General features: G+C 58.4%; 2 protein-coding genes across 7 annotated transcripts in view; one reads left to right on the top strand and one right to left on the bottom strand.

Moving 5' to 3' along the window:
- Nucleotides 1-6,746: 6,746 nt before the first annotated feature.
- Nucleotides 6,747-21,348, top strand: LOC135315427 (relaxin receptor 2-like). The gene is given in 15 exon segments (XM_064463575.1): nt 6,747-6,795; nt 12,420-12,571; nt 13,255-13,446; nt 13,488-13,534; nt 14,036-14,113; nt 14,874-14,945; nt 15,327-15,398; nt 16,582-16,627; nt 17,392-17,471; nt 18,751-18,971; nt 19,391-19,521; nt 19,817-20,102; nt 20,505-20,616; nt 20,618-20,709; nt 21,041-21,348. Coding segments are annotated over 15 exon segments (1,938 nt in total).
- Nucleotides 21,340-27,229, bottom strand: part of STARD8 (StAR related lipid transfer domain containing 8) — an 80,992-nt gene continuing 75,102 nt past the window's right edge. For all 6 annotated transcript variants that reach the window (XM_064462784.1, XM_064462786.1, XM_064462788.1 and 3 more), the window contains 8 exons: nt 26,847-27,006; nt 26,340-26,538; nt 25,974-26,184; nt 25,619-25,733; nt 25,056-25,271; nt 24,305-24,522; nt 23,951-24,127; nt 21,340-23,327 (listed from right to left, as the gene is read on the bottom strand). In XM_064462784.1, coding sequence (XP_064318854.1) covers nt 23,210-23,327; nt 23,951-24,127; nt 24,305-24,522; nt 25,056-25,271; nt 25,619-25,733; nt 25,974-26,184; nt 26,340-26,538; nt 26,847-27,006 — 1,414 coding nt within the window. In that variant the 3' untranslated portion in view covers nt 21,340-23,209. The remainder of the gene's footprint in view (nt 23,328-23,950; nt 24,128-24,304; nt 24,523-25,055; nt 25,272-25,618; nt 25,734-25,973; nt 26,185-26,339; nt 26,539-26,846; nt 27,007-27,229) is intronic.

Below are 27,229 nucleotides of genomic sequence, written 5' to 3'. Positions count from 1 at the left end.
AGCTGACACCCCAACCAACCTCTTTGTGCACCCACGGTGGAGTCTATTAAAGACCATGAGTCAGCCAAACCCTGAGTATGAATCTCATTAAGCAGCAGAGCACTAACACGCCCTTGCTCCTAAGAAAGACTTTGTCTCCTACTTCTTCCAGTTCCCAGGTCCTTCCCCATCCAGCGAGGAGCTCTCTGACTTCACTTACCGCCAGCTTTCAGTCAGATTTGTGCAATCTTTTTCCAGCATGATAAAAAGCAACAATGTGCAGGAGGAGCATAGAACAACATGAAACTCCACGGGGATTCCCACATGGAGGGCGACAGCTCCCTCCTGCACCCCCAGCAACGCCAGGATGTGGCTCCACAGCGGCAGCAGGGCAAGTTGGGGCAAGGATGGTGTGAGCGAGGTCTGTCTCACGCTGTGCTCAGGGCATTTTCACTTGGTCCAGACTGATTTCTCTGCAAGCACCGTGGCACTGGTATAATCTGTAGATATTACAGATGGTATAGTATATAGATATTTCTGTCCCTTACCTGTGAAGCAGTGCGGTAGGGGAAGCACTTCTGATGTGGAAAGTGGCTTCCCAGGGCAAACCAGAGCCCCGGTGCTGACAGCGAGCCATCACAGTGTCCAGGCTCTGCCCCACCAGCCCCTGTGCTGCGGCAGCTGGGACCAGACCCCCCAGCTCTGCGGTATCACAGCTTTGGAGAGAGGAACACCCCCACCCCACCCCAGAGCTGCGCGGGAGCAAGAGGCCGAGCCTCAGCAGCAGCACAAAGTTCAACCCTGCTGTTAGTAGCAGCCCTCCTTTCTGATATGCAGCCCTATCTGCCTCCTTTGAGAGCCTTTGGGGCGTTCCTCGCAGCCCCCAGGTCTGGGATACAGCCAGGAGCTCTTCGCTGCAGCTGGAGACCTTTACTGTGCCACTATTGTAGCATCATCTCTGAGCCCATCTCCTCTGGGCTTTAGTCACCCGCGAAGGGGGGGACAGCCACTGCTCCTTGCCCAGCCATGGAAGGAGGAGGTATGAGCGAGCTTTTGTTGTTGCCCCTTGGCCCCGGCGGAGCGGGCTGCCGGTTGGAAGGGTGCTGCAGCTCCCGCTCACGCAGCAGCAGGCGCCGACGCCTCGGCTCCGGCTGACGGGATGCTCTCCGGCGGTGATGCAGCTGTCGGTCACCCTAGCGAGGACTGGCAGAAATGGTCATCTCGACGTTTGTCCAGCGAGGAAACCCCTGCCCAGCATACATGCACACCTCCCTCAGCACACCCAGGAATATTATCCGTTGTTGGTAGGAAAAGGGACAGAGCTGAAGCGGTGCGAGCTGCCCCCGCGCCGCAGGGGGCAGAGAAGGAGCCCGCTTTTCCAGTAGCTCTGCGGAGCTGCAGTGGGGGCCGAAGTGCTGCTGCTCGGCCCGGGGAGAGCTGGGCAGGTCAAGGGGAGGCTGCTGCAGGATCCCGGGCTGGACGAGGCTCCGCTTTGCTCCAGCTGGCCCTGGCAAGGAAGGGAGGGCAGCTTTGTGTCTCTGTGCACGGACCTGCTGCCCCCCTCCCGCTTCTCAGCTGTGCTTCCAAAAATTATATGGAAGAAGGAAAAAGCAAACAAACAAAAAAAACCCAACCTAAATATCACTGCAAAACCCACTTTCTACTCCTCTTGGTATTTTTTATTTTCATGACAGGTTCTTGAGAGCAGCGCCGCCTCCGAGTCTGGGGAACGGGGACTGCAGCAGCGCTGCTGGTGGCAGCCAGGCGAGGCAAACCCAGAATGCCTGCTGGAGGACAGGCACATGCAGGAAGGAAAGTCCAGGGCATGGCGTCTTCTTAGGGCAGGAGGGAGCCGGGATTATTTACAGGTGAATCAGAGCAACTGCAGGTTGTGGTATTTCATCACAGACCGGCCTCTCAGAGGAAGGAGCGATGCTCTCCCTGCCGCCCCCGCTCCTGGGCAGCGGATGCTGCCTCTGGTTCTCCCTTTGCGGTTTCACGTTAAGTCATTCATTTCCACCCACCCAACACAAAGCTGTTCCTGGGAGCTGATCGCTGGGCCATAGCAGAGATGCAGACAAGGTGCTCTGTGTGTCGTTGGACCATCTGGGGGAAAGATTGTGTACAAATGTGTGCATTGTTAATTATTACTGTGTTTTCTTACAGTTCAGCAGGGAAAGGTTTCTCCTGCCCATTTGCTTGTTACTTGGCAGGCTCTCAAACCTGTGACCACCTTCTTCCCTGTCCTCTTCTGCCAGCTAATAAATTAATATTTTGGAGAAGGTGTTTTCAAGTTCACTGCCCCTAGCTCCTCTTTGCTGTTAGTATGGCTGATAATGGGATTGAACTTTGCCCAGGTTCTTTTTTTGCCTTTCAAAGCACCAGTTAAAGTTGTATTTTCTCCAATTTTCCCTCTTCCCCATCTCCTTTCTGCCCGGAGGGCTAGATCTGAGGACAGCAAAGGAATGCAGAGACCCGCTGGGAGCTGCAGATGGGTAACCTGTGGTTTTAAGTGGGCCAATCCCTCGGAGGCCCCGCTGGGACCACTCGCTGTCCCGCGGGATGTGCAGCAAGCCCTTCTCCCAGCTGGGGAGCCGTGCCCATCAAGGGGGTCAGCACAGTGCTGGCGGGCTGGGGGGCACAGCACAAGTTTGCAGCCTTTTCTTTTATTCATAAATGAATTAATTTGCCAAAACCATCCTGCCACTGGGTCAGGTGGTAAAGGTGCATGAATTTCCTTCTTGTCCTTGAACCAATGATGCCTGTTCAGCAGAGATGCTGAAACCATTGTGCCTGTTGATGTGACTGCTGCCCCGGGTGGGAGGCACAAGCTTTGCCTGCAGCACTGCAGAGAGGATTTAACCAGGGCTGAAATGCATGCTTCCAGCGTCGTGCCTGGATGCAGATGTCATCCTGGCCTGATTAATCCTTCACCTCTCACCAGCGCTGCCCCATTCCTGCGGGTTTTTTGGTCCATCTGAAGTCAGTGGTGCAGAAGGGCTGTTGGCATGGGATGCTGCTGCGGAGGGTCCCTCCTCCACGTGCTCCGAAGAAGGAGCCAAGCCTGTGCCTGGCTGGGGAGGCATCGGTAGGAGAGGGGCACGGATGCTGGCAGCACCAGAGACTGCGCCCAGGAGCCAGGGATGTTTCAAAGGCTGCTCTGAGTTTAGCTGTGAAGGTTCGGAGCTTTGCCTGAACCACCTGAGGTTCGGGCATGATGCGGCTGCTTGCTCCGGCGTGCTCAGGTTTGGATGGGAGGGGAAACCTGCCCACCCCTTCGGTGGAAGGGTGAGGGTGGGCAGATGGGTGGGAAGAGGCTGCTGACTTAGAGAAAGATGATCAGCTTCACATCTGCCTCCTCTGCCTTTGCCCGCTCCTCCGAGGCAATTTCTCCAGATGATGAGCATCTTTCTGTATTTTAGCACTGAAGAGTGGCTGTTCTGCTGAGCTCAGCACCCTGCTTCCCAGGCTGGGAGCAAGGCAGCAGGCTGTGACTGTTGTTAGATGGATGAATAAACCCAGTAATGGCCCCAGACTAACAATTTCATCCAAACAATCAAGTCCCAGGGCAGCCGGATCGACTGCCTGGACAAAGGCAGGTGCCAGCCGAGAGCAGAGCTGGGCCTTGCACCCACAGCTGACATCAACCCGCCCGCGGGAGCGCGGAGCCGGTCCATGACGTGTGGCTCGTAGCCTCAGACGCAGGCAGAGACTTACCTCAAATAGAGGGGGAAAAAAGAGCAGCAGAGAAGTCAGGCCTGAGTGAGAACCGAGGGAATTGTCCACTGGGATAATTCCTTGTGCCAGCAAAATGAGAGGGAAAAGCTGGCCTGACCTGACCCAGAGGTGACGTTAACCAGGGAGACGGCTCCGGTGGGGAAGGCACCGTGCGCGGCTGTGCGAAGCGAAGGCTGCCCGGCAGATGGCTGCGGAACTTTGCAAAGAGGTTACGCTTTTAAAATCCCGGGACATAAATCTATGCCACGCAATTGCACAAGTCCTCTCTGAGCCCCTTGGGGCTCTCTATCGTAATGCGTTGCTGGGCTTCTCAACCCAGAGATTTAATGCGTGCGGGGAAGCGTCCAAGGCCCATGCATCATCTGGGTGGTTGGTGGGAGGCGCGTCCCCAAGAGCTGGAAGAAGATTGCTGCCAAAAGGCAGAAATTTTTTGGCCCATTAACAAAGCTGACGTTAAGAAATACAAACTTGGTGTGAAGATGCTGACAGCCTGCAGGAACATGAGGGAAGAAAGCTGAAAGGCTCTCAGAGCACAGAAGGTCGGTCGAGGGCCAGCGCATGGAACGGGCCATGGAGATGCCCCATAGAGGTGCAAAACCAGCAAGTTGGATGAAGAGCAATGAAATGTGGGGTGTCTATAAGAGAAGATGGGCACCCCTTGACTCCTGCTGGTCTTCCTGAGGGGAGCAGGCTCCGTTGTTGGGTTGGAAGCGGTAGATGTGAAGTGGGATGCCTTTCTGCACCAGGCGCAACCCCATGAGGTGCATCCTCGCTCCTGTTCCTGACAGAGCATCTCCAGCCAGGTCCGGCTTCAGAGCAAAGCCCTGACCCTGCCACAGTTTGCTACGCAGATCTCCCCACTTCGCCCCCGAGCCCCCCAAGATCCCAGGCCCTCGCCCTGTGCTCTGAGGAGGTTCCTGGAGGTGAGTCCCTCAGCTCAGCCCCTCCATGGCTTTAAGTTTAGAGCCTTTGCTTCTTTTCCCCTGGCTGCAGGTTCGAAGGCGTTGCAGTCGCTGCCGTCCAGCACCTTGGCGTCCAGCAGCAAATGCCCAAGCTTGAACATGAGGGCAGAAAATTGGGTTTGCCTCCTGCACCGAGGCCCCCCCTCCAGCCCTCGAGACCAAAGCGAGTGCTTTAAACTGCAGCAGTGGAATTGCAAAGCCTCTGCAGAGTGTCTAAGATCTGCATGCACAGAACTTTTGTCCAACAGCTTCTTTCTGTCTCTGAAAAAAAAGGAAAATTTTGCCTCTCTTCCATTTCCTCTTCCCCCACCGGCCTCACCTTGTCTGGATTTTAGCTTCAAAACGCCCTTAGATCTTAAATAAATTTAATCTAGAGCCACACATACTTTATATCATGTCCTTTTGGAAGCCGTTCCCCGGTTCCTTGCGCCACAGCAGGGCAGCTCACGCTGGAGGAAGGAGGCGGTGGGAGGGAAGGCTGCGTCCCTGGGACTCCCGTTTCCTTCGATGCGGAGGAAAGGGGCATCAGTACAGTGACGACCAGGAATAGGGACAAAAATAGTTGTTGGGTTGTTTTAGAAGCATCATCAAGAATTTTGACAAGTTTATTGATAAGCTTTAAATGTATTAGTAGGGATACGCAAATAAAAGGAGGGATATGTGTGTCATTTAGTCCCACGCGCTTACCTTTTCAGGCCGAGGAGAGGTAGGACCTGAGCAAAGATTTGATTTCCAGCAGTAGGGGAGGTGTTAAATTTTTACAGATTTTCTGGACCTGTAGCAAGCCTTTGGAAATGCTTAGGAAAGGAGGCTCCAAGGAGACCTGTGCTCACCGTGCAGATGGTCGGGGAGCTGAGCACGGAGAGAAAGCCGTGGTAGGGGTTTGCTCTCTGGCTGGGACCACCTCTCCTCCCTCCCACTCCCCAGCTGTGAAACTCTGGCTCCTCTCCCTCTTCCTTGAGGCTCGGGTGAGTTTGAGCCTGAGAAGCTGTTCCATGCACAGCCTCCCATTCCCGTGCCTCCCACCGTCCCCGTGCATGGGGTTTCCGAGCGGCACGAGGAGCTGACGATGGGCTGCCCCACGGCCGGCAGCCTGCGCAAGGGGCGGCTGTGCCACCGCTCACACCTGGCCCCTTTGCAGTCACTGACGGGCACAGCCAGGCTGCCCGGGGACAGCCCCCACAGCGGGAGGACCTGTGCCCGGGGTGGGCTGCACAGCACCCCTCTCCTCCTCCTCCCTGCTCAGCCCCAGCCACGCTCCAGGGCCGGGGGCAGGGTCTGCACCTGGGGCCTGGGAGGGATGGCTGAGGCAAAGGGAAAGCATGGGGACAGGGGCAGGGAGACCACAGCATCGTGGGGAGAGAGGGAGGCCCCTGCCCCTACCCGCAGCCCTCTGCAGACCACCGGGACCCCAGCCCACGAAGCCTGGGTGCCCTGCCGTGTGCTCGGATGAAGGCTCGGGGTGGCGTCCGCCTTGTCCCCGCTGGGGCGGTGTCCCTGCCCTGGGATGGCCGGCGGGGCCGTGTAGTGCTGGGATGGGGCTGAGATCCCCGTGGGTGCCACCGCTGGGTCGTGTCCATTGGGCCACCGGCCACGAGTGGGTGCAGGTCCTGACTGCAAAGCCAGCAAAGGGCCCTCTTGGGGGAGGAAGCAGCCTTCTCCTCCTCCTCTTTCTCCTCCTCCTCCTCCCCAGGCTGGACCTGGGCTCCCCTGGGGCGTGCACCCCCCATCTGCCCCCGGCGTGGGGAGCGCAGCCAAAGGGCTGGATTCCTTTCCTTCTCTCCTTCCCTCACCATACACAGCCCCTCGCTGGGTTTGTGTGCAGAGCCCCACGCAGGCGGCGGGGTGCTGCAGATGGACCCGACCGCCGCTGCACTGGCACCTTCCCAGACGGCGACGGCTGTGCCACGCGTGGCTTCCCGGTGACCGGTGACAACCCGTGGCATCCCTGGTGTGCGCTCTGGGAGACATCGGAGAGGACCCACAGCACCACCACACCCCCCTCCCTCCTCCCAGACCGTTCCCAAGCCTCTGGGGGCTGGGGCTGCCCCGCCAGTGGCCGCTGACATGGGGCTGCTCCTGATCCTTCTGCCGTCACTTTTCTACGCTGCTACAAGTGGCTGCCTTTGCATGTCACATCATCCAAAGCCGGGGGGAAATCAGGCCGTTTGACTGGGGTGTTGGTTGGGGCGGTTGTGGGTTTCAGTACAGATCCCGGCACAGGGGTGCCGGCTGCCTGAAAGAGCCGTGCTCCGCCGGCAAAGTGCTGTCCTGCGAAGAGAGTTTGTGTGCCTGGTAACGCGCTCTCTGCGCTGCTTATCGCTACCGGCGCTACCTGCAAACCCAGGGCTCGCTGCACGTCGTGATTCTGCCTTTTATTCAAGAGAAGAGCGGGCAAGCAGGGGAGCGGAGGGGAGCAGCCGCAGCCGCCGCGCCGATGTCAGTCTGAAAGAGGAGGGAGCAGCGGACAGAAACCACATCGAAAAGCGACACTTTTTGCTGGAAGTTAGGAATGGGGATGGTGGAGAGGCAATAGCTCTGCGCTGTTTCCATTTTACTCTGATTTGTTGTGGCTTACTTTGTGCAAACTGTTCCCTCCCGGCCTGCCCTGAGCGAGAGAGGGAGGGTTAAACCTTTCTCTCCAACCAAACGGTTGTTTGTGTCTCCTTACGAGTGGTTTGCTTTAGCTGCAGCTCAGCCCACCTGGGTTCGGGAAGTGTAAGGGGAATTGCATGTGGCATGCCGTGAGAGGGGGTGCAGCGCTGGCGGGGGCAGCAGGGATGCGCCGTGGTGCGGAGAGCCTGGCCGCTAGAGACAGACGGGGTGGGCGATGGGTGCATCACCCCGGGCCACGTCCTGCGGCTCCAGGGCTTTGCTGGCAGAACTTGCACAGTTTCTTCGCAGACAGAGGCAATGCAGACCAAAAACATGTGTCATTCAGCCTCTTAGTGTCCAGAGAATTTGGTCATGGCTGCTTTCTTGCAGGTGCGTGGGCTTTGTTTGCAATCCTGGGTGACCCTCGTGAAAAGTTGAGGTGGATGCTGAGCTCAGTCCCGGCCAGGTTTGGCTGCCGCCTTTGGCTGTGCTTCCTTCTGCAGCCCTGCAGAGCTGGGGCAGGAAGGTCCCTGCTGCGGCGTAGGGCCCGTGCCCACCCCGTCCCGCCTCGGCCGGGGAAGGTCCCTCTACCCTACAGATACATCGTCTGAAAATCACCTTCTTTCCCCGCTGACTTTGCGGGAAACAAGCACTTTTCCTCTGGGTTTGTTGTTTGTTTTGGTTTTTTTTTTAAAAATTTCACCTTCTCCTCTATTGCCTGAGGTTGTTCTCTGATTTCTGTCCTGCACAATCACGGGTTCCTCTCACCCTGGAGAGGTTTAATACAGAATGAGGTCCTACGGGGGTGGCTGGAAAGCATCGCTTTGGCTGGGAATGTGGGGCTTGTGTGTCATTCCTGAAAAAAAAATAGAAGCTATCTGTGTTTATATATATAAATATATGTATATATGTATAAACTCTTCTCTCGCACTATTTACGTAGCTGCATACGTGGATACGCTCTCTGCAATAGGGACCTGGAGGCCCTGGAAAGGTTCCCGTTGCCTTCTGTGGGTCCTGCATAAATTCAGACTAAGAAAACAGCCAGAAACCTGCGTGGCATGGCAGTGGGCAACAGAAAGCCTCCCTGGATAACTAGAAACAGAACCGAGACAGGACAAAATCCCTCTAAAGGGACTTGAGCTCAGGTCTGAGGGCTGGGGTGAGATCCGTCTCCATTCGCAGGACTTGGAGAGGGTAAGGGACATGCTTCCCTCCGCAGGGCTGCAAGAGGGCAAGAGCCAGGGGTCTTGTATTGTCCCCACCTGCTGTGTGTCTTTTCTTACTCTTTCCTCACCCAAAACACTGTGTTAAGGAGACATGGTTTTCCCTCCAAGCCCAGCCACTCGCCAGCCACTGCCGGCAAGGGCAGGACCTGACGGCACCTCCAAAATCTCATGTCTCCTGCCACCGCTCCGGCCTCTTTTTAAGAGGTTTGGATGATTTGCGGTGAGATGCTCTTAATTGCCCTTAAGCTTTGTCCGCATGTTAATTCACTGTTTAGGTGTTTATCTTGCAGGGATCCTGCAGAGCTGTGCCAAAGCAGAGCTCCCAGCCAGCGAGAGCAGGGATGGGCCAGCAAAGAAAGCAGCCGAGGGAGCAGCAGGACCTCCGTGGGCGTGCATAAAACACATGCGCGTGAAAGCCCATTAACAGGTCAGCCTGCTTGCTTCTTGGCAGGTTGGTGGGACCCCGGTGTATGGTCCTCCAGGCAGGATGAAGGCTGTCTTCAGGAGTGCTTGGGGACCTCTCTGCACTGGCTGCAGCACGGCAGGAGCTGCCCCTGCACTTAACACAAACATCGGCCGGTGCGTTTTGCATGCGGGATGCTTCGAGGGAGTTACCTGCTCCCCACGCACACGCTCACGGGGGGCCTGAGCAAACACCAGCCCTCCTGCCCTGGCAGGAGCCCCCCTGGCGTTGCACCCATGGGCCACAGCAGGGTCCCATGCGGCGCTCACTGCGAGCACCCGCGGGGAGGTCTTTCGTCGAGGAGCAGCTTCCAGCTTCTTGCGGGTACTCCGCTCTGATACACAGTGCGGACTTGAGCTGTTTTGACATAAACATCATTTTATTGAGTTTTTCGCACACAGTTTTATTATTGGGTGCAATTTGCCAGCTTGAAGTACTCTTAAAAGCATGATAAAACTCTTTTATTGAAGCATTAACACTCAACAGTTCTTCTAGAAATAAACTTACACTTAAACTTGGCTCAAATCTTTATTGTATTTGCTGCCTCAGAGAAACAGGTGCTTAGGAAAACCAAAAGGAGCAGTCACTCATGATGAACTTGCCTTTGTCCATCTTGCAAGGCATGATTTTGTTAGAGCAATTGCTTGTGCACACCCTCCATGAGATATCCACGTACCAGAGATTCCCACTGGTCTTTATTCCCTCCTTGGATGGGCGTCCTTGCTCAGCTGCTGATTCACAGCCGCCCGAGCCTCAACGTGGGCACCAGCTTCTTGTAAAGCCTTTTGTACACTGCCGTGGTGCCGGTCTTAGCACACACACCAAATCTTGCAAAAACAGTTCCCCTTCCAGCTCAGCTATAGCTAACAGGTGGAAATAAATGATGGATTTTCTCTTTTCCTCACACCCTCCCAGTTTTCGGTCTGACTGGCCAGGAGGAGGTGCCGTGAGTCACAGCGATGCCTCCGAGCGAGGGGTTATTCCAGGTACCAGCTTCATTCCAGGTGAACCGTTTCAAGCTGATGGTGACATTTCTGCTGCTTCCCAGCAGGATGGCGGTTGGCACGTAGGAAGCCCAGCTCACCTTGGGCAAGGCAAGCAGGGAAGGCCGTGCACAGGGTCACGCACAGCCGGTTGGGCCTTGCACCGCGCGTCTCCGGGAGCCCATGCCAGGGAGCAGCGCTGGCCGGCTCCATCCAAGGGCGCTGCCTACCGCTTTCTCACTCTCCCTGCTGTATTTCCGTAACACCCCCTGTTCCAAAGCTTGCGTAATGTGGAGAGCACCAGCCCTCACCACACCCCTGAGCTTTGGCTGGACCAACATTTGCTCTTCCCGAGTCAGACACTGCAGTGCTAGAGCCACTTGCCCATCGACGTGCAGGGCACCTCTGTCTGTATCTATCCTCTCAGAGAGGCTTTGGCTTCATAAATCAGAATCACCCCCAGAAGCGTCGAAAGTCACTGAGACCGTGCCCTGACGAGAGGTCTTGGACGAGGCTGTCCGGCAACGAGCTGCCCCGAGCAAATTCCCGGGAAATGCCGCGGGAGCAGGAGCTGCCCGCGCCGCTCACCGGAGAGGAACAGCCGTGCGCTGGCTCCTGTGTTCCTTCTTTTAGAGATACGTAACATAGTCGTGGCATTCGCAGGATGGGAGGGGAAGGCCTCCAGCACACGCAGCAGCCCTCACCCGCATCTCCAGCAACTCGTCTGCCTCCACTTGTGCCTGCTGTGTTATCAGAAGAAAAGAGATGTTCTTGCTCCCCGCTGAAGGAACAAAAGATCACACATAAATCAATTTTAAGTGATAAGTTTTTGCAACATTTAATAGCAGATATGCTTTTTAATGTCCCAGGCAGACAGCAATTTCTTTGGCAGTTGTTAGGCATTTCAGCGTTGCAGTAACACGTGTGACAGCCCCGTGGGTTTAGACACATCTAATACAGAAATGTAGCCACAAGCACTTATAAAAACCTAAAATTACCTCTTGGTTTGCAAAAAAGACTAGTCGAAGGGAGGCGCTTCCGAAACAGAGGTCTCTGCAAGTCCAATGTTCTGTACAAGCTGTACCAAGGCTATAACCCAGATATTTTAATTTGGGATCCTGGCTCATTTAAGGTGGGAGACAAAGAGGAGCAATAGTGTGGGTCTGTTAAAAATGGCACTTGGACCCACTTTATGGCTTCAAGTGGGCAGCAATCCCTTCCAGAGGTGCTTGGGATGGCTCCGGTTTTCAGGAAAGATTTATGGACCCACAACAGACTCTGTTCCAAACCTTAAAACACTTTGAATCTTGTTGGCTAAATCCATCGGGTTTTGCATGGATTTGGAGTCCTTGTCTTCCCCAGAACAAGCGGCCCAGACGCATCAGTAAACCCCGGGAAGGGTTGCGGGGCCCCGGCCGGTCAGAGCTGTCCGGGCAGGGATGCAGGCAGCCCGTGCTGGTTACATCCCGCTCAGCCAGCTATGGCAGAAAGCAGGGCTGTTTCTGGTCTAGTGGAAAATCCCTGCGGGCAAACCCCGCTGGTGTGGCCGGGGCACCCGTGGTTCGGCTGCCAGGCCAGCTGGAGGGGAGCGCGGCCCCACCACGCTGCCCACGGCGCGTTGCAAGCCCCCACCGGTCACCCCTCCACCCTGTCCATCCCACATCACGCCACAGCACTTGCTGGCGGGGTGGTTGATGGGGGGAGTGAGTGGGTGAGGCAAAGTGCTTTTAATTACAGCACGCACCATTAGCCATCAACAGCCTGGCAGTTGGAGAAAATCCTGAGCTAGGGGCTGGGCCCCCCCTAGCCGTGTTCCCCTGGTGCCTGACGGCTGCCACTTCCCAGGGCCCTGATCAAAGCAGGCTGTGGAAATGTTTAGCTGGATCTGAAGCATGCCTCTGCCATGGATAATTGCAGGATATTAATGAACAGGGCCCTGCAGCTGGCTATCTGTGATGGCTCTGATGGAAAGGGCTCAGCAGAAGGGGAGCTGGAGCTGCCAAGACAGTTTTGCACTGGGGGTCAGGGCTCTGCCCTGGGGACAGGGCGGGGGGCTGGGGACGAGGAATGGGGCGGAGGAATGGGGAATAGGGATGGGATGGCCAGTTTGTTGGGGCTCTCCACTTCCATGCACTCCTCAGCAGAACTGCCTCTGCCCAAGTCTCCTGGCTCCAGCACAGCATTTTGCAGTAAAAGTGCTCCAAAAGCAAGGTTTTGGGTCCTTTTCCCCTGGGGCACACTCGTGCCTCCTCGGTGGTCTCCAACACCCCATGAGCTCACGCTTGCTCCAGCCGGAACATGGTCTTGTAGGACACGGGTGTAGCGATGCCGGTCTCAGCAGCGGTGCAGGCACCCTTCAGCCCCCTGGCCCCGGCGCTGGCCACAAAGCTGGATGTGGCCCCAGCTTCTGCGAGCGCTCCAGGGGCAGGAGGTGCTGCCCCAGCGCTGAGCATCTCCTTTTCCTTTGGCAGAGCCCCCCCCGACCCACTCCCAGCGGGACGGGCACATGTGTGCCCTGGGCAGTTCCCCAGCAGCGACCCCTCCGCCCGCTGCCCCAGGCCCCCCGCTGCAACAGGGAGCCCGGCTGTGGCAACCCAGCTGCCGAGGAGGACGGCGGGTCAGGGTGAATAATCCCCGGCCGCGGGAGTGCTACGATCTGGGACGACGAGTGCATTAGAGCAGAGCTTGCTTTTCCCCCGGGAAGCCCGAGGGATCCTGGATCTGCTCCGTTAACCAGCCATCTGCGTTCACACGCCGTCCCGGCGCAGCGGCCGCGTGTGCCCCATCAGGAGCTCATCTGACAGGGATTCCTCCTGGGCTGGGCTGCAGGAAAACCCTTGTTGCTGCAAGGCTGGGGCAGTTCTGGCCATGGGAAAGGCAGAGGAGCCGCAGGGCTCTGCACTGTCAGTCAGGACACGAGGGTTCGGCAGATTTAAAGACACAAAATGAGTTATATTTTTCGCACAATACGCAGTGCCTCCGTGGAGCTCCTTCTCAGGGATGCTGAGTCCAGGACAAATTCACACCCTCTGGGAGCTGATAACTCGGTGGCTTGTATGCAACGTCTGGCTCAGGTTATCCTTAAAGCGGGCTAGGTGGGATGCTGGAAATACAGGAAAGAATATTTTATTGTGGCTGTGCTTAGAGACAGGCTGTGGGGCCGGATGAATCCCTGCTTTGCCCTGGTACATCTGTGGGACTGGAGGCAGATGTCAGGCTTTGTGCGATCACCCTTCCTCGAGGCCGCCGGGGTTTTGCTCCGCACCGGTGGGTGCCTCTGACGTGGTCCCACTCTCCCCCCCGCAGCCGACGGCAGCGGAAGATGAGGGTGACGCCTGCCGTAAGCCTTCCTCCCAGGGGCCGCTCGTCCTTCCCCACCCCGCGCAGAACCGCGGCCCCTCCCCTCAGCGCATCCCCTCTGCGGGGCTGCGGGGCTGCGGGCTGCACCCAGCGGGACCTCGCCGCGGTACCCTGCGGCTCCTCCAGCACGGCCAGGACGTGAGCGGCAGCGGGTGCATGCACCCCTCTCCCCCCGGCAGGGGTACGAGCAGGGCACGCACCACAGGAAAACGAGCTTAGAGGGAAGGTAATAAAATCCCTGGCTTTTACTTGGTTTCCCTGGATCCGAAGAAGCAAAGAGACCTTTCCATACCCACGGACCCCTCTCTGCTGAGCTTCAGCTCTCGCTGCAACCCTCCCACAAGCAGCACTGAGCTGGGGAGCAGGGAACGGCTGGATCCTGCCCAGGGGGAGGCCTGGGGACTCTGCCTTCACTGCCGAGCCTCCAGCCGACGTGCACAGGGTCGGGGAGGGGCAGCCAGGTTCAGGACGGGGGTGCCGTTTGCACACAAAAAGCAAGGGCTAGGAAGGGAGGAGAGTGCGAAAAAGCTCATCTGCAGCAAACAAAGCTTGCAGATTGGGAGGGCAGTTAGCAATGTAGCATTAACCGCAGCTGCCCTGCATTTTGTTTGTGTTGCACCAGAAAAGGAGGTTCCAGTCTTTGCTGTTCTCCATTGATAAAGGCATCTCCCCTTAGTCTGCTGGCCCTAGGTTTGATTTCCCCCCCCCCCTTCTGTTTTGCTGCTAGGGATCTGAAAAGAAATAAAATCCATTCTCTGCTGGATGCTCAGCTTGCCAGGTACAGAAGCCTGAAGAAGCTCTGAGTGTTTCTTTCTCCTGCTCGCTGGCTGGCTTGTATAAAAGGGGAGAGCAGCGGTTGTGCGCATCAGCAGTGGTGGGGGCACCTGCAGAGGACCAAGTGCGTGCGCTTGTCGGGACAGCTGTCTTTGGGACAATGCCCTCTGATGGGATGCTACCTTTGTCCAGACAGCAGCTTTCTCAGCTCCCGGAGCCCATGGTGCTCCTGACACGCAGGCAGGCAGGCAGCAGTGCCCGTGCTGGCCGACGGCTGCCCTGTGCGTGCGGTGGCACGACATGCCTCGCGAGTAAGCTGCCCTGCTCTAGAGAGCTCAGACCCTTCAGTCGCTCAGCCCTTCACCTTTCTAGGCTGCTGCACCGGGGACTTCAGGGAGGGACCCAGCAGAACAGGGTGTGGGGGGGGAAGGTGTTTGCTCTCATGGGTGGGACGGCAGCTTTGTACGGGGATAACCAGGTGAAGCAGCTCACAGCAGCCACTTGTGACCGTCGGGTATCTGTGCTTTTAGTTTCCTTCCCTTTGCATGGAGTAAATGAGGCAGAGAAGGAAACAGCCTCTCCAGGGCCGCTTGAGACAAGGAGCCTGCGGCAGAGCAGGGGCTGCAGCCTGGGTCTCCATCCCTGGGCAGGCAGCAGCCAGCCCTGGCCGCGAGGCTGGAGTCCTGCAGAGGTGGGCACCTCTCTCTCTTCCCTGGGGACCCCAGACCCTGACGATCCCTTAGAAAACATACTTCTTCAATCTCTTTTCTGTTCTGGTTTTTTTTAGATAGGTTTTTGCAAAACAACAAGATCCAGTTGATTTCTCCCAAAGCCTTTGCTGGACTTTCTCAGCTTAAAATGTTGTGAGTAAAGGTGTCTGCGTTACAGGGCCCTGGGATGGACGCAGTTCTCGGCTCCTCTTGGCACAAAGGCTCGCAGCACAGCCAGCTCGAGGCCAGGTTCTGAGCCCTTTTTCTTGCTCCTGCATGCTTTGAGCTGGAGTTGCATGTATTTTGAGTGAACATGGAGCAAAGCAGAGGCATTTCCCCTCCTGCAAACGCAGCTGTTCCCATCTTCACGTTATCCAGTCTGAGCTGGGATCCAGCGCTTGAGCTGCTAAGGGAGCTGGTGCCGGGGGCCCCCAAAGCCAGGGGCTGTGGGCAGCTCGGGATGAGCAGCTTTAGCAAATGTGGGTTTAATGGGCAGCGGTGTCTGAGGATCGCTCTGCTCTGCACTGGCTCCAGGTTCCTCGGCCATAACAGGATCACGCAGCTGAAGCCCCCAGTTTCTGGGGACCTGCATCGCCTCGAGTGGCTGTGAGCTCCTCTGCCTGTCCCAACAGCATCAGAAGATGTGACTGATCCCGACTCTTCCTCACATTTACCATAGTTTTATTTCAGCAGGCACAATGGCTTGAGGGTGTCTGAGGTGACAGGCCCGTGCTGGGGGCCGCCGTGGCAATGGGTGCGATGCCTGGCTGCGTCCCCACCTCCCCGCCATCCCCACCGGCCCCAGGGACCAGGTCACGCTTGGCCTCTGCTGCGGCGGCTCTCTTGGGAAACTCCTCTTTGAGCCTCCCTCCCGTTACCGAGGTCGGGTTTAGCACGGACTATATGTGGCCTTGTCCGAAACCTTGTTACGGGGGCTCTCCGTGCCGCGCTCCCCTTGCCGGTCCCCAGCAGCCGTGGCCGCAGCAGCGCATGGTGATGGGCTTCGTGCAGAGACAGCCTCAGCTCCTGGGCTGGAGCAAAGGCGGTTTGTGTATAAAAGGCTTCAAGTGTGCTGTTAAACCCGGAGATTTGCAGCTCCGTCACCTTGAAAAATGTACGCCTAAACTGAAAGTCCAGCTAATATCCTTCCCCTCTGTTTATTCTCAAAGTCTCTCTTTCATCTGGGCCCGTGCGGTGTGTGGTTTTACACACAGAGCTTATAAAGGTTGTGCTACAGAGAAGAAACCGTAAAGGCCACTTTACAAGGTGGTTCGTCCCTGTTCTGGGTTTGCAGGAGCAGCTCGGGCAGGACTGCCGTCCTCCCAGGCTCCCTTCCTCTTACTTGCCGTGGGGCCAGTGCAGCTATTCCTTAAATCAAAGGGGGAAAACAGAAGGACGAGCAGCTCACGGAGGGTGGTCTGTGGTGCAAACAAGCCAGAGGACTTTTGAGAAGCCAAGCACGGCCCTGAATTCCCCAAATGGTTTCTAATTTATCTTTATTTCACAATTGAATAGAGGAAAAATCCAACAGACCCTGACTGAAGGAATCCAGGCTCTGCAGCTGGTTCTAATCCTTCAGCCAGGGCTGCCTGGGCAGGGCTCAAACGGGGGGGGTGGGCTTCAGAGGGGGCAGCCCCCCACCTGGGGATGGGTGTCCATGGAAGCTGGCAGGGAGAAGGGTCAGAGCTCCCTTCCACTGGGGCAGCACAAGTGCTAACTGCGGGGGCTTCCCCCTGCCTCCTTGCCCCTGCCGGGTCCCCTCGTCTGACCTTTCCTCATCCCCTCCCAGGATGCTGGACAGCAGCAGGATTGCCACAATCATCCCCACAATGCTTGCGGGCTGAAGTCTCTGTATTTCCTATAAGTAGGGGCAGGGGCAGCCCCCCGTGGGGTTTGGGGGACCCCCTCCTGCAGGTGTCTGTCCACTACCTCCTGCACCCCTTCTCCAGGCAGCTTCTAGCCTTTTTGGGGGGCAAATCAGGGATGCTGTGGCTTCCTCGCCTTCCCCGGGGCGCAAGGGGTGGTGGTACAAGGGAGGCATCTGCCTCGCTCCTGATTCCAGGAGCTGCAGCGGGTGCCTGGCCTGGGGGGGAACCAGCAGGCGACGCTGGCGCTGCTGCTTCCCTGTGCCGTCTCCTGCTCGCAGCACGCTCTTCCTAAAGCAGGGTTATTGCTGTTGCCTGGGACAGGCACGTCCCTGGGAGCTTGGCCTGAGCAGGGCCTCGGCACTTGCTGATGAGTAGGGTGCGTGGCGGTGCCTGCCGTTCGGGTTGCCGATCGTTCGCCTTGAGTCAGCGACTGCCCACAGGATCCGATGCTTTCCCAAACTACCGCCCTCCTCTGCTGGGTGTTTTCACACCAGGTCATCTTGATCCATGGGGCTTTTAAGGTCCAGCCATTTCCAGGATGGACGCACAGGATAACAAATTTGCTTTAACCACCATAAAACCAAACTTGCAGTCGCTCTAAGGTGACTAACACCTTCTCCACGGCCCAGAACACAGATTGGAAACCTTGGCAGCAGCCTGGAGTCAGCGTTAGGGGAGAAGTTTTGGCTGTTACACTGGAAAAAAAAACGTGTGTGTGTGTGAGTGCACAGACGCACATACGTACTCCCATGCATCTGATCCCCAGCATCCACAGCGTCACCTTCCAGAAGCTGACCAACTTCTCCCACACGTGAGTGAGGGGAGCGGGTGGCCGCTGCTGCCTTGGCACCCATGCCTGGGGGTGCTGGGTGCAGGGAGGGAAACCGATTCACTCCGACACCTGTGAGCAACTTACTTCAGCTCACTGGAAGCCCCCACTCACGCTGATGCTCCTTAAATACCCCGGGGCAAGCGGGTCTCCCCAGCCGGGGCTTACTCAGAGCAGGGGAGCGTTCTGCCCGTGCAAAGGGAGCCGCTCACAGAGCTGCGGGTGCCCCGTCGGGGTGCACCGGCGACACAGAGCGTCGTCTGAAGGTGCGTGTTGCTTAGGTGGCGTGGGCAAGGCAGGCTCCGTCAGGCCAAGGTGTGCTGGGCTGTGCGCTGAAAGCTGTGCTTAAGTAACCACATCAGAGGTCCTCCTGCTTGGTTCTGAGATAATGAGCCAAGAACCCCAGGGATGTGCAGATTGACGGGCTGGACAGGTACCCTGCACAGGGTGGAAAGAGGACCATGCAGCCAGCTGTGAGCGCTTCAGCATCTCTTTGGAAGGAGAAAAAAAAAATCATTCTTTTTCTCCAGATGCACATTTTAAAATATCTGTAATGAAAGACAACCGTACATCCTCCTTTCTGTAATTGGTCTGTTTGCACTATAAATATGGTACATTTTCTACCTGACTTGCTAATAAGCAGTCATTTTCTCTCCTTTTATCTATAATTAAGCAGAAATGAGCCTTGCATTGCAGTTTTGTAGTCATTTCCTAATGTAGAGTTTTGCTAAGCTTATATGGGTTAGCTTTTATAAGGCTTGAAAAGATTAATCTGAAATAATATGGAGGGGAATAAATGTGAATCCCTGTTAATGGAACTTGAAGGATTTGAATAAGGGATTGATTTTTAAACATTACTTTGTGAGACGCATGGGCTGGAGGAAAGCAGTCTTGTATCTATCAATTGGCAGTGCTAAATAGTGGCAGGTTTAAGAGAGCGGCTGAGGTATGTGATCCAAAAAGCACCGGGGTGCCTCCAGCCGGTTTTGCAAAGGCTTCGGGGTGTTGCTTATTTAGTGCCCTGTCACTGTCCCCTGCACCCCTCTGTCCCGGCGCCAGGTGCCATCACAGGGAGGGCTGTGTGCTGGCATCGCCCTGTCCCTGCTCCTGCAGGGAAAAAAGCACCCAAGGGGCTGGAGGGAGCTGACGGGGGCTGGGAGACCGTGGGGTGTGGGGCAGGGGGCTGTGTGTGCCAGACCACATTTGCTCCTGGTCCCAGGGTCAGCCAGAAAACCTTCTTCCCCACTCCTCGACCTGACGGCTACTTCAGGAAGCTCCAGCACTGTAGCTACCTGCCCCACGTGCGCAGCTGCAAGCCCAGCGCCGATGGCATCTCCTCCTTCGAGAACCTCCTCGCCGACACCGTCCTGCACATCTTTGTCCAGGTCGTCGCCTGCTTTGGCAACCTCTTTGTCACCTGCATGCAGTCCCTTGTGGCCATGGAGAACAGCCAGCACACTACGGCCATCCAGTCCCTGTGCTGGGAGCAGGGTGGGGGTGTGGGCAGGGACTGGTGGGGGGGGCTGCCCACCGGCATCTCCCCCGGGAGGAGCTGTCTAGCTGATGCCGGCCCCCTCCAGTGCAGCCAGGCTCCCTCTGCTGCCCTTTTTTCCCTTTGTGCTGATGGCAGATGTGTTTCTGGGTGTCCCTCTGCACCTAGGGACGCCCAGAAACCCATCTCGGTTTCCTGAGCATCCCTAGGAAACTAAGCGATGTCTGTCTTGGCCCCTGCCCTCAGGTCTGTGCTCACAGGCACCAGCAGGCAGTGCTTTTCAATATATATATATGCATAAAGCCAAAGGCTGCCCAGCTCTATGATGGCTTTATGGCTGTGACGTTAAGGCAAAGGGCTGCACTTGCCCACTGGTACTTTTTCCTCTCTGTACCTTGCCTCCCCCCAGGTGCAGACAGCCTGATGGGCATCTACGTCTTCATCATCGGAGCCTTCAACCTCAAGTACTTGGGCAATTACAGCCAGCACGCCGAGTGCCGGCTGGGCAGCCCCCAGCACCGGCTGGATGGGCAGCCCCCAGTGCTGGCTGGATGGGCAGCCCCCAGCGCCGGCTGGATGGGCAGCCCCCAGTGCCGGCTGGATGGGCAGCCCCCAGCGCCGGCTGGATGGGCAGCCCCCAGCGCCGGCTGGATGGGCAGCCCCCAGCACCGGCTGGATGGGCAGCCCCCAGTGCTGGCTGGATGGGCAGCCCCCAGTGCCGGCTGGATGGGCAGCCCCCAGCGCCGGCTGGATGGGCAGCCCCCAGTGCCGGCTGGATGGGCAGCCCCCAGTGCTGGCTGGATGGGCATCATCCCCCGTGCTGGCTGGCGGGCAGCTGGCCATGATGTCCTCAGAGGTGTCAGTCCTGCTGCTGACCTACATGACCCTGGAGAACTCCTCCTCCCTTGTTTTGCTGTTCAGCCACCGCAGAGCTGGCAAGAAGCAGACCATCTCGGTGCTAGTGGTCATCTGGCTTCTGGGCTTCTCGCTCGGCATCATCCCCCCGTGGTCCAGGGAGACCTTTGGGAAGTACTACGGGAGGAACGGGGTGCGCTTCCCACTGCCGTCTGACCTGGGCGAGCGGCCCAGTGCCCAGGGCTACTCCACCACCATCTACCTGGGTGAGGCCACCTCGGGACTTGGGAGCTGGGGATGGGGATGATGTGGGGCAGGACAGGCTCCCTGGTGAGAGCTGGGCTGCTCAGGCCAGGCCTCCCCTCCAGGGTGCCATGAGAGCCCACATTGCCTCCGGCAGCGGGACATCTGACCCCATGGGGCACTGCCATCCCGCTGGGACCCTGCTCCAGCCTGGTGCTGTGCCCAGCTTCACCCCAGAGCCGGCCAAGGCTATGGGCACAGCTGGGCTAAGGCTGGGTTCAGGACTAACTGGGGATGCTGAGATGTCTCTGCCCCCTCTAGTGATAAAAGCAGGAGTGATCCTGCTGCCGCCGGCCATACTGCCGACCCCAGCTCACAAGGTTTGCACTTGGTCTATGCTCAGAGTGAGGTTTCTTCCTCTCCAGGCTTGAATCTCACAGCTTTCATTACCATCATCTTTGCTTATTCTGGCATGTTCTACTCCATCCACATCACTGCATCCAAAACAGCAGAGGCTTGCACCTGCTCCGGGGAAGTCAAAGTGGATCTTCATCATCCTCACTGATGCTCTCTGCTGGATACCCATCTTCCTCCTCAGGCTGCTCTCCCTGCTGCAGGTGGAAATGCCAGGTGAAGCCCCACTCCCCGCAAAGCCCTGAAGCAGAGCCCACCGCTGGCTGCTGCCCACCATGAGTCCCTGGGTCGGGGACCCCTCGGTGTAGGTACCGCCGAGTGTGGAGCTCTCTTCACCCACGCGTGGGCCGCAAGGGGAGAGAGGCAGCGTCACTGGCTTCCCTGGGCCCCTGCCCCTCCCCAGGCAGCAGCAATGAACCCCATGGGGGACTCCCTTCCAGCCACGAGCCCACCAACGGGCATTGCCCCTCTTTGCTGCGTGGGCTGGGGCGGGTGGGCTGTCCCTGGTCACGGGGCAGCCCCCCACGTCGTGTCCTGGCTGGCACAGGCACCGTCACCTCTTGGGTGGTCACCTCCACCCTGCCCATCAACAGCGCCCTGAATCCCACCCTCCACCCCGTCACCGCCACCGCCTCCCAGGAGGAGGGGACGGGCAGACCGAGCCGCTGGAGCTGCACGAGTCCCGCAGAGCTCTCCCCTGGTGACGCCGGCGGCGCAGGGATGCCCGTGGCTCCCCGGCCTGCCGGGCGCTACCTCCGGCTCCGCGAGGAAGCGCATGGCGCGGCTCTGGGACGCTCCGGTGTTAGGGCATGGCTGAGCATGAAGGTTTCCCCATCAGCCAGCAGATATCGTTAGTACTTTATTAATTACATGGATGGGAAGAGCAGCCCCCATCCAAGTCAAACAATCTGTTGCAGTTGCACATGATAAAAAACAAAAGTCCCTTAAATATAAAATACACATCTTTTAAGTGAACATCACCTGACGCTGAGCTCTACCGCCGGAGTTATATATTAATATTCCAAATGTACAAGTATTTATAAACAGAAAAAGAGAAATTTTTTAAAAAAATATTAGGAGAAAAAAAAAAACACTCCCCAAATGTTAGTTATATTTTTATATATATATAAAATATATATATAAAAACACAGAACAGAGGCTGGGTTGCTTTTTGGTTTTTTTTCTCAGCAAAAGAGAGACAGATACAATGTGTTACAGCAAAACTGACACCGGGAATCGCTCCCGCATGTGGGTCACGTTGCCTTCCAGTTGGAACGATGTCTGGTAACTTGGGTCCCCGCCTGAACGGAGAAACCAGGTCGGGTCCTGCGTGCTGTTAGCTACAGCAGAGGGTTCCTCTGCAGAGCAGAAGGGAGGGGTGGGACGGGGGTGGACGTCTGCAGGGAGCAGCGTTGGGGAGGCACCTCTGCACGCAGGAGGGCCATGGGCCCCCCCGCTTGGGGTGACTCCAGGACAGCTCCACCTCACTGCAGAGGCCAGGACGGGACCGAGCCTGGCCCGAGCAGCTGGCACGTGCTTGGCCCAGCCTGGGCTGCCATGCTTCGCTTTCTTAAAGGAAGCAGATGCTGCACTGTGAGCTGGGATGAGCCCAAGCCTGCCTTGGCCGACGCTTTCAGCCCAGGGCTCTGCCGCGGTGCAGCGGGTGCTGGCAAGGCTGTTCTGCCCTCCTCCCCTCTCCGGGGCAGTGCAACGTGAACCCCGACAGCAGCAAGAAATGGGGAGCTGCAGCACTGGCCATGTCCCTCCCTCCCTCCCTCCCTCCCACAGTGCCTCCTGGTAACCGGCCCGGTGGGGCATTGCCCCTCCCCAGCTTGTAGCCAACGACATGGGCAGCTGCTCTGGGGCTCTAGACGTGTCCTGCCCCCTCCAAAGGATGGGTAGGCTGGTTTCAAGGGTCAGGCTTGCCTTGGAACATCGTCCGTCCAGCCCCCACTGAAACCTAGTGCACCAGAGAGGGCTTTCAGCCAAGTAAGAGCAAGGCACAGGACGAGAAGGCTTTTTCTTCTTCTCCTATGAAATTCAGCACCAAAGGTAATGGCAATAGGTTCCTTCTGCCACTCAACAAGGCTGGCACCGGAGGCATACCTAGCTATCTAGATGTAGCCCCCCTCCTCCCAGAACAGCAGCCTCTTCCACTACCAAACAGGTTCTCGCAGTGACTCCCCCTGGCTGTCCCCGCTGGGTGACACCACACACCACCCACCCCCTCGCTGCCCACCCTCCACTTCCCGACACAGCGCTGCGACTTACAGACGCGGCGCCGTCCTCCCCGCTCGCTCCCCCCACGCCTCCACGCCCTCCCGCTTCGCTCCACCGCACCTTCGCCCCCACTCGCGTGGGGGGACCCCGCTCAACCCGGGCCAGCGCCTTCCCAGCCCTGCCCGCAGGCTGCCTTCCTGGGGGGGGTCACCCCACAGACCCTCTCTTCCCTCTGCGCTCCAGTCCCTCCTGTGGAGAACACGGGCTGCACGGCTTCGCTGCTGGAGCAAGGGGCGGCTGAAGCAGCAGCAGGGACGGTGGGATGGGGAATGCCCAGCCCAGGGTAAAAGGATGCTTATAAATATGTGCCTGTGACACGCCAGCCTCTGCCTCCCCCTCCGCGGCCAGCTGCCTGCACCCTGCTCCCCTCCGGGAGGCCCAGCCTAGATCCACCAGCAAGTCCACATCAGACAGGGCAGAGCATCTTCCTGGCACCTCATATCTTCGTCTCAGGGCTGGTGGGACTCAGGGCTGGGAAGGAGTCTCGGATCCTCGCCAGCTCCATGGCGCAGAGGTGGCCAAAGACCTTGTTGTACCACTCAGGAGACCGGCCCCTGGAGAAGAGAACAGGCAGGAGGAGGATGAGTGGGCAGAAGAGACCCTGCAGGTGCCAAGCAGCAGCACGTTGCTTCTTGCTCCAGGACGGGCACTCAGCACAGCTCCAGCCACGATGGGCTACGAGACGCTCAACAAACACTACACGACGGAAAAGGGGACCTTTTAATGCAGTTAATGTGTCCCCAAAACAGACACATGGCAAAACGGGGGAGCATCCCTGACCCAGCCGGGCTTCCGCCAGCCCAGACGGCCAAGCAGACTGCCGCTTGCCTCAGCCCACCCTTTCACCGCTACACCCAGCACAGCTTGCCGCTGCGAGCGTCAGTGCTGTGCTTCCGACCCACGGGGGAGCCCGTGTTTCCCGCAGAAACTCCAAGGGGCTTGCTGCCACTCTCGGAGCCGCCAGAGGAACTGCCAGCACCGCAAGACCCAGCTGGTGGCTCCCTTCCCAGTGACCATCTGGCAGCTACAACCTGGCCCCAGCCCAGCACCCCCTTCCCTCGGGCACCAGACCGCGTGAGCTGCAGCCGGGCCAAGCAGGCAGGGGGAGGAGCAGCTCCTGCACCCCACCGTTAACCTCCCCCGTGGCTGATGCAGCGGCACCAAGGGCCCCCGCTACCTGAGGTCAGCTCTGCAGATGTGGGTCACTTTGGAGCGTCCCACGGCGCTGGGCTCGATGAGGTACTGGGACGTCAGCACGACGGCTTTGACGCCTCCCTCCGCCGGCAGCTTGTCGTGCTCCACTGAGAGGGAGATTAGCAGGCAGGCTCCCCGCGGCAGGTCCGTGCACCAGCGCCTGCGGGACAGAGCGGCCCCGCTCAGCTCCCACCCCTGCGTGCCCACCCGTGGGCAGCCCCTGGGTCCGCACAGGGCGCGGGGAGGTGGGCGAGCCTGTACAGCCCTGGGCTGGGGCCGGGTGGGATCCACCGAACCAAGACGGAACCCTTGCGCTCGGGTCTTCCCCTGCCCTCACCGGAGCACCACGCAGTCCCTGCGCGGGTGGGGGGCCATGCTGTCCGTGACGTAGTGGTAGACCTCCATGTTCTTGTCCAGGGCCTCCACCACCTTGCTCTGCAGCAGGTCCTCGTCCCAGAGGTGACGCTCCCGAAGCACCCGGTGCAGCACCGTGGTGGGAGGGGCCTCAACCTCCGTGGAGACCTTCCACAAGCGCAGAGGGTGCCCGTCCCCAACCTGACAGGCCAAGGGAAGGGTCAGGCAGGCTGTCCCGTAGGACCCCCCAAAATGCTACCCCCAAGTGGCTCTACTGATGGCTTCCACCACCACTGAGCAGCACCTGGCATCTGCTGGCTAGTGATGGGATGGGGTGGGGTGGGATGGGATGGATGGGATGGAGTGGGATGGAGTGGGATGGGATGGGATGGAGTAGGATGGGATGGGATGGAGTAGGATGGGATGGGATGGAGTAGGATGGGATGGGATGGGTGGGGTGGGTGCAGGCAGCCAGCTCCTCCGCTGACAACAATGTGGTGGGTTCTCTGCCGGGACAGCTGGGCCCAGAGCACCCCCCCATCCCAGAGCTGTCCAACTCTCATTCCATCCTCTGGCCAGGGAAGGGGTTGCTGATCCCTCCTCACTGAAGCGAACAAGCACCAAGGGGTTGTTAGCCGGTTGGCAGGTGCCCTCAAGACCCATGGCTCCCAGCCGTCACCCCATACATGTTTCCCCGCGTGACCCCAAGCCCCCCTCCACACAGCGTCATTTACCTTTTTGCAGGAGAGCTCCGTGTTCAGGGGCCCTGGGGTGTTCAGCCACCCCTTGAATTTCTCCAACGACTCTTTCAGCAGGTTCTGGACACTCTGCTCAAAGTAGGAGTGTAAATCCTTGCTTTCCCCCTGACACACGAAGTCAGACAGGCGATGGGGGTAAGCATCTGCTGCCATATACGAGTTGCTCAGCTGCAGCAAGATGTCATGGGAGACCTACAAGCCAAGAGCATATAGACCTTCAGAAAGCCAGAGGGATCCTATGTTGACTTTGTGAGCAGCCCTGGGCAGCCAGAAAACCACAACTCTTCATCCCTCCATGGAGAGGGGAGGATGGACACAGGCCCCCTAGACATACACCCCGCAGCTTGTAACCTGCACCGCCACGAGATGCAGCCGGGCTTCGCTCCCAGCACTGAGTGGCAGCTGCCCCACTGAGGACGGGTGCCCTTCTCTCACCTCGTACGGACGCCACAGGACCAGCACCCGCCAGCAAGGTCACATCTCCCATGGGCAGCACCCAGGGAGGGCAACGCGGGGCTGGGCACACCACGGCCACCCACCTGGAAGAGCTTCTTGCAGTCGGTGATCATATGGGAGAGCCCCTGCGTCGCAGCCATGTTCTCGTTGAGGTCCTTCTGGTCAGGCTTCCCCATGGTGCCTCTCTTATGGATCACCCTGCGGGGGAGCAGGCGTCACTGGGAGGGCCGGGCGTCCAGCCCGCCTGTGGCCCCACTGCTCTGCTTTGCGCTGCAGAGCGGGGCACCCCCGCAGCGCGAAGCAGAGTAACGGGGGGCTGTGTGAGCGCACTCACGTTCCCACCGCGCCTTGCCCCGGTTCAGTGGCCTCCTCCCGGGATGGCCAGGGAAGGGGTGACGGGGAGACAGGGGCTGCAGGAAGGCTGGGGCCAACCCTTACCTCGGCGAGGTGCTTTCCTTCTTGGACACGTTGAGGTGGAAGATGGAGGGGGCCAGGCACACGGCCAGGTTCCCGGCGGTCATCTGGTTCTCCTCTGCGGAGGCGATGTCGCTCAGGAAGTAAAGCAGGGTCTGCAGCACCTCCCGGTTCTCGTCCGGCATGAGGATAACAGCCGCCTGCACCGCCTGCAGCTGCTGCTCCTTCGACACAACTGCAGGCACGGGGCAACGCTGATGGTCAGCGGGTCTGTCCCGCGGCCACCACCCGTCGCCATCACCCCTTCCAAATGGACGGAGAGACGCCTCCTCCCTGGGAGACCCTGACTTTCGTCCCCAGCCCAGGGGAGACCAGCCCCAGCCCACTCACACTGGTAGATCTGCAGGAAGGTGTCCGTCAGCTTGCTGGTGAAGATGGGCTCCGGCAGGTCACGGAAATATTGCTTCAGCAGGTCAGCCACGTCGTACGCCGACTGCCCGTCATAGTTGACGTTGTCGGGGCTGGTTTCATTCATGTGCCGGAGCGCCTGAATCCGGGACTTCACCCCTGACTTTCGGAAAATGCCAACCTGCCGGGGAAGAGTAGGTTGGTGCTTGAGCGCAGCATGGGCACCGAGGGAAAGGCAAGGAAACCCCTTTCCCAAAGACCTCACTCCCCTGCAACCCGGAGGAGAAGCCTGAGTGAGGGATGGCCAAGGAGCCACCCGTGGGCATCGGCTTCCCACAGATAACCTCGCCCTCCCGCTTCACCACAGCCAAGCGCCAGAAGAGGTGAACACAAAGCACCCCTGCAAGGCAGCTTTTTTCCCCCCAAACCACAGCAGCAGCGGCAGGCTCGGAGCCGCCCTGCGGCCATGGCCGGCGGTCACAGCATCACCTGGTCCAGGCACTGGCTGCGGATGTAGCGCATGGCCTGCTGGATGCTCTGGGGCAGGGGCTGCCCCGTCCGCTGCACGTTGATGATGGGCGGCACCCCGAAGACCATCTTGTCCCTGTAGTCGGGGACTTTACTCCGCTTCATGAACTTGGGCACAGTCCTGCAGGGTGGGACAGACAGAGGTCAGTGCACCGAACGGCTCCCTCAGCACCACCTCGCCGAGGGGAGCAGGACCCCAGGTCACACACACGCTTCTGCAGTTTTAAATATCAACGAGGCAGCTTTCGACAGGAACTGCAGCACCTTTTATTAAGCCAAAATGCTTGGCTACAATAGGAAACCACCGTCCTGCTCTTTTATGTTGCTGCAGCATTTTTAATGCC

Source organism: Phalacrocorax carbo, chromosome 11, assembly GCF_963921805.1.
Source record: "Phalacrocorax carbo chromosome 11, bPhaCar2.1, whole genome shotgun sequence".
In the NCBI taxonomy this organism is placed as follows: domain Eukaryota; kingdom Metazoa; phylum Chordata; class Aves; order Suliformes; family Phalacrocoracidae; genus Phalacrocorax; species Phalacrocorax carbo.
Note: the sequence above shows the minus strand (reverse complement) of the source record. Positions and strands in the feature narration are given on the sequence as shown.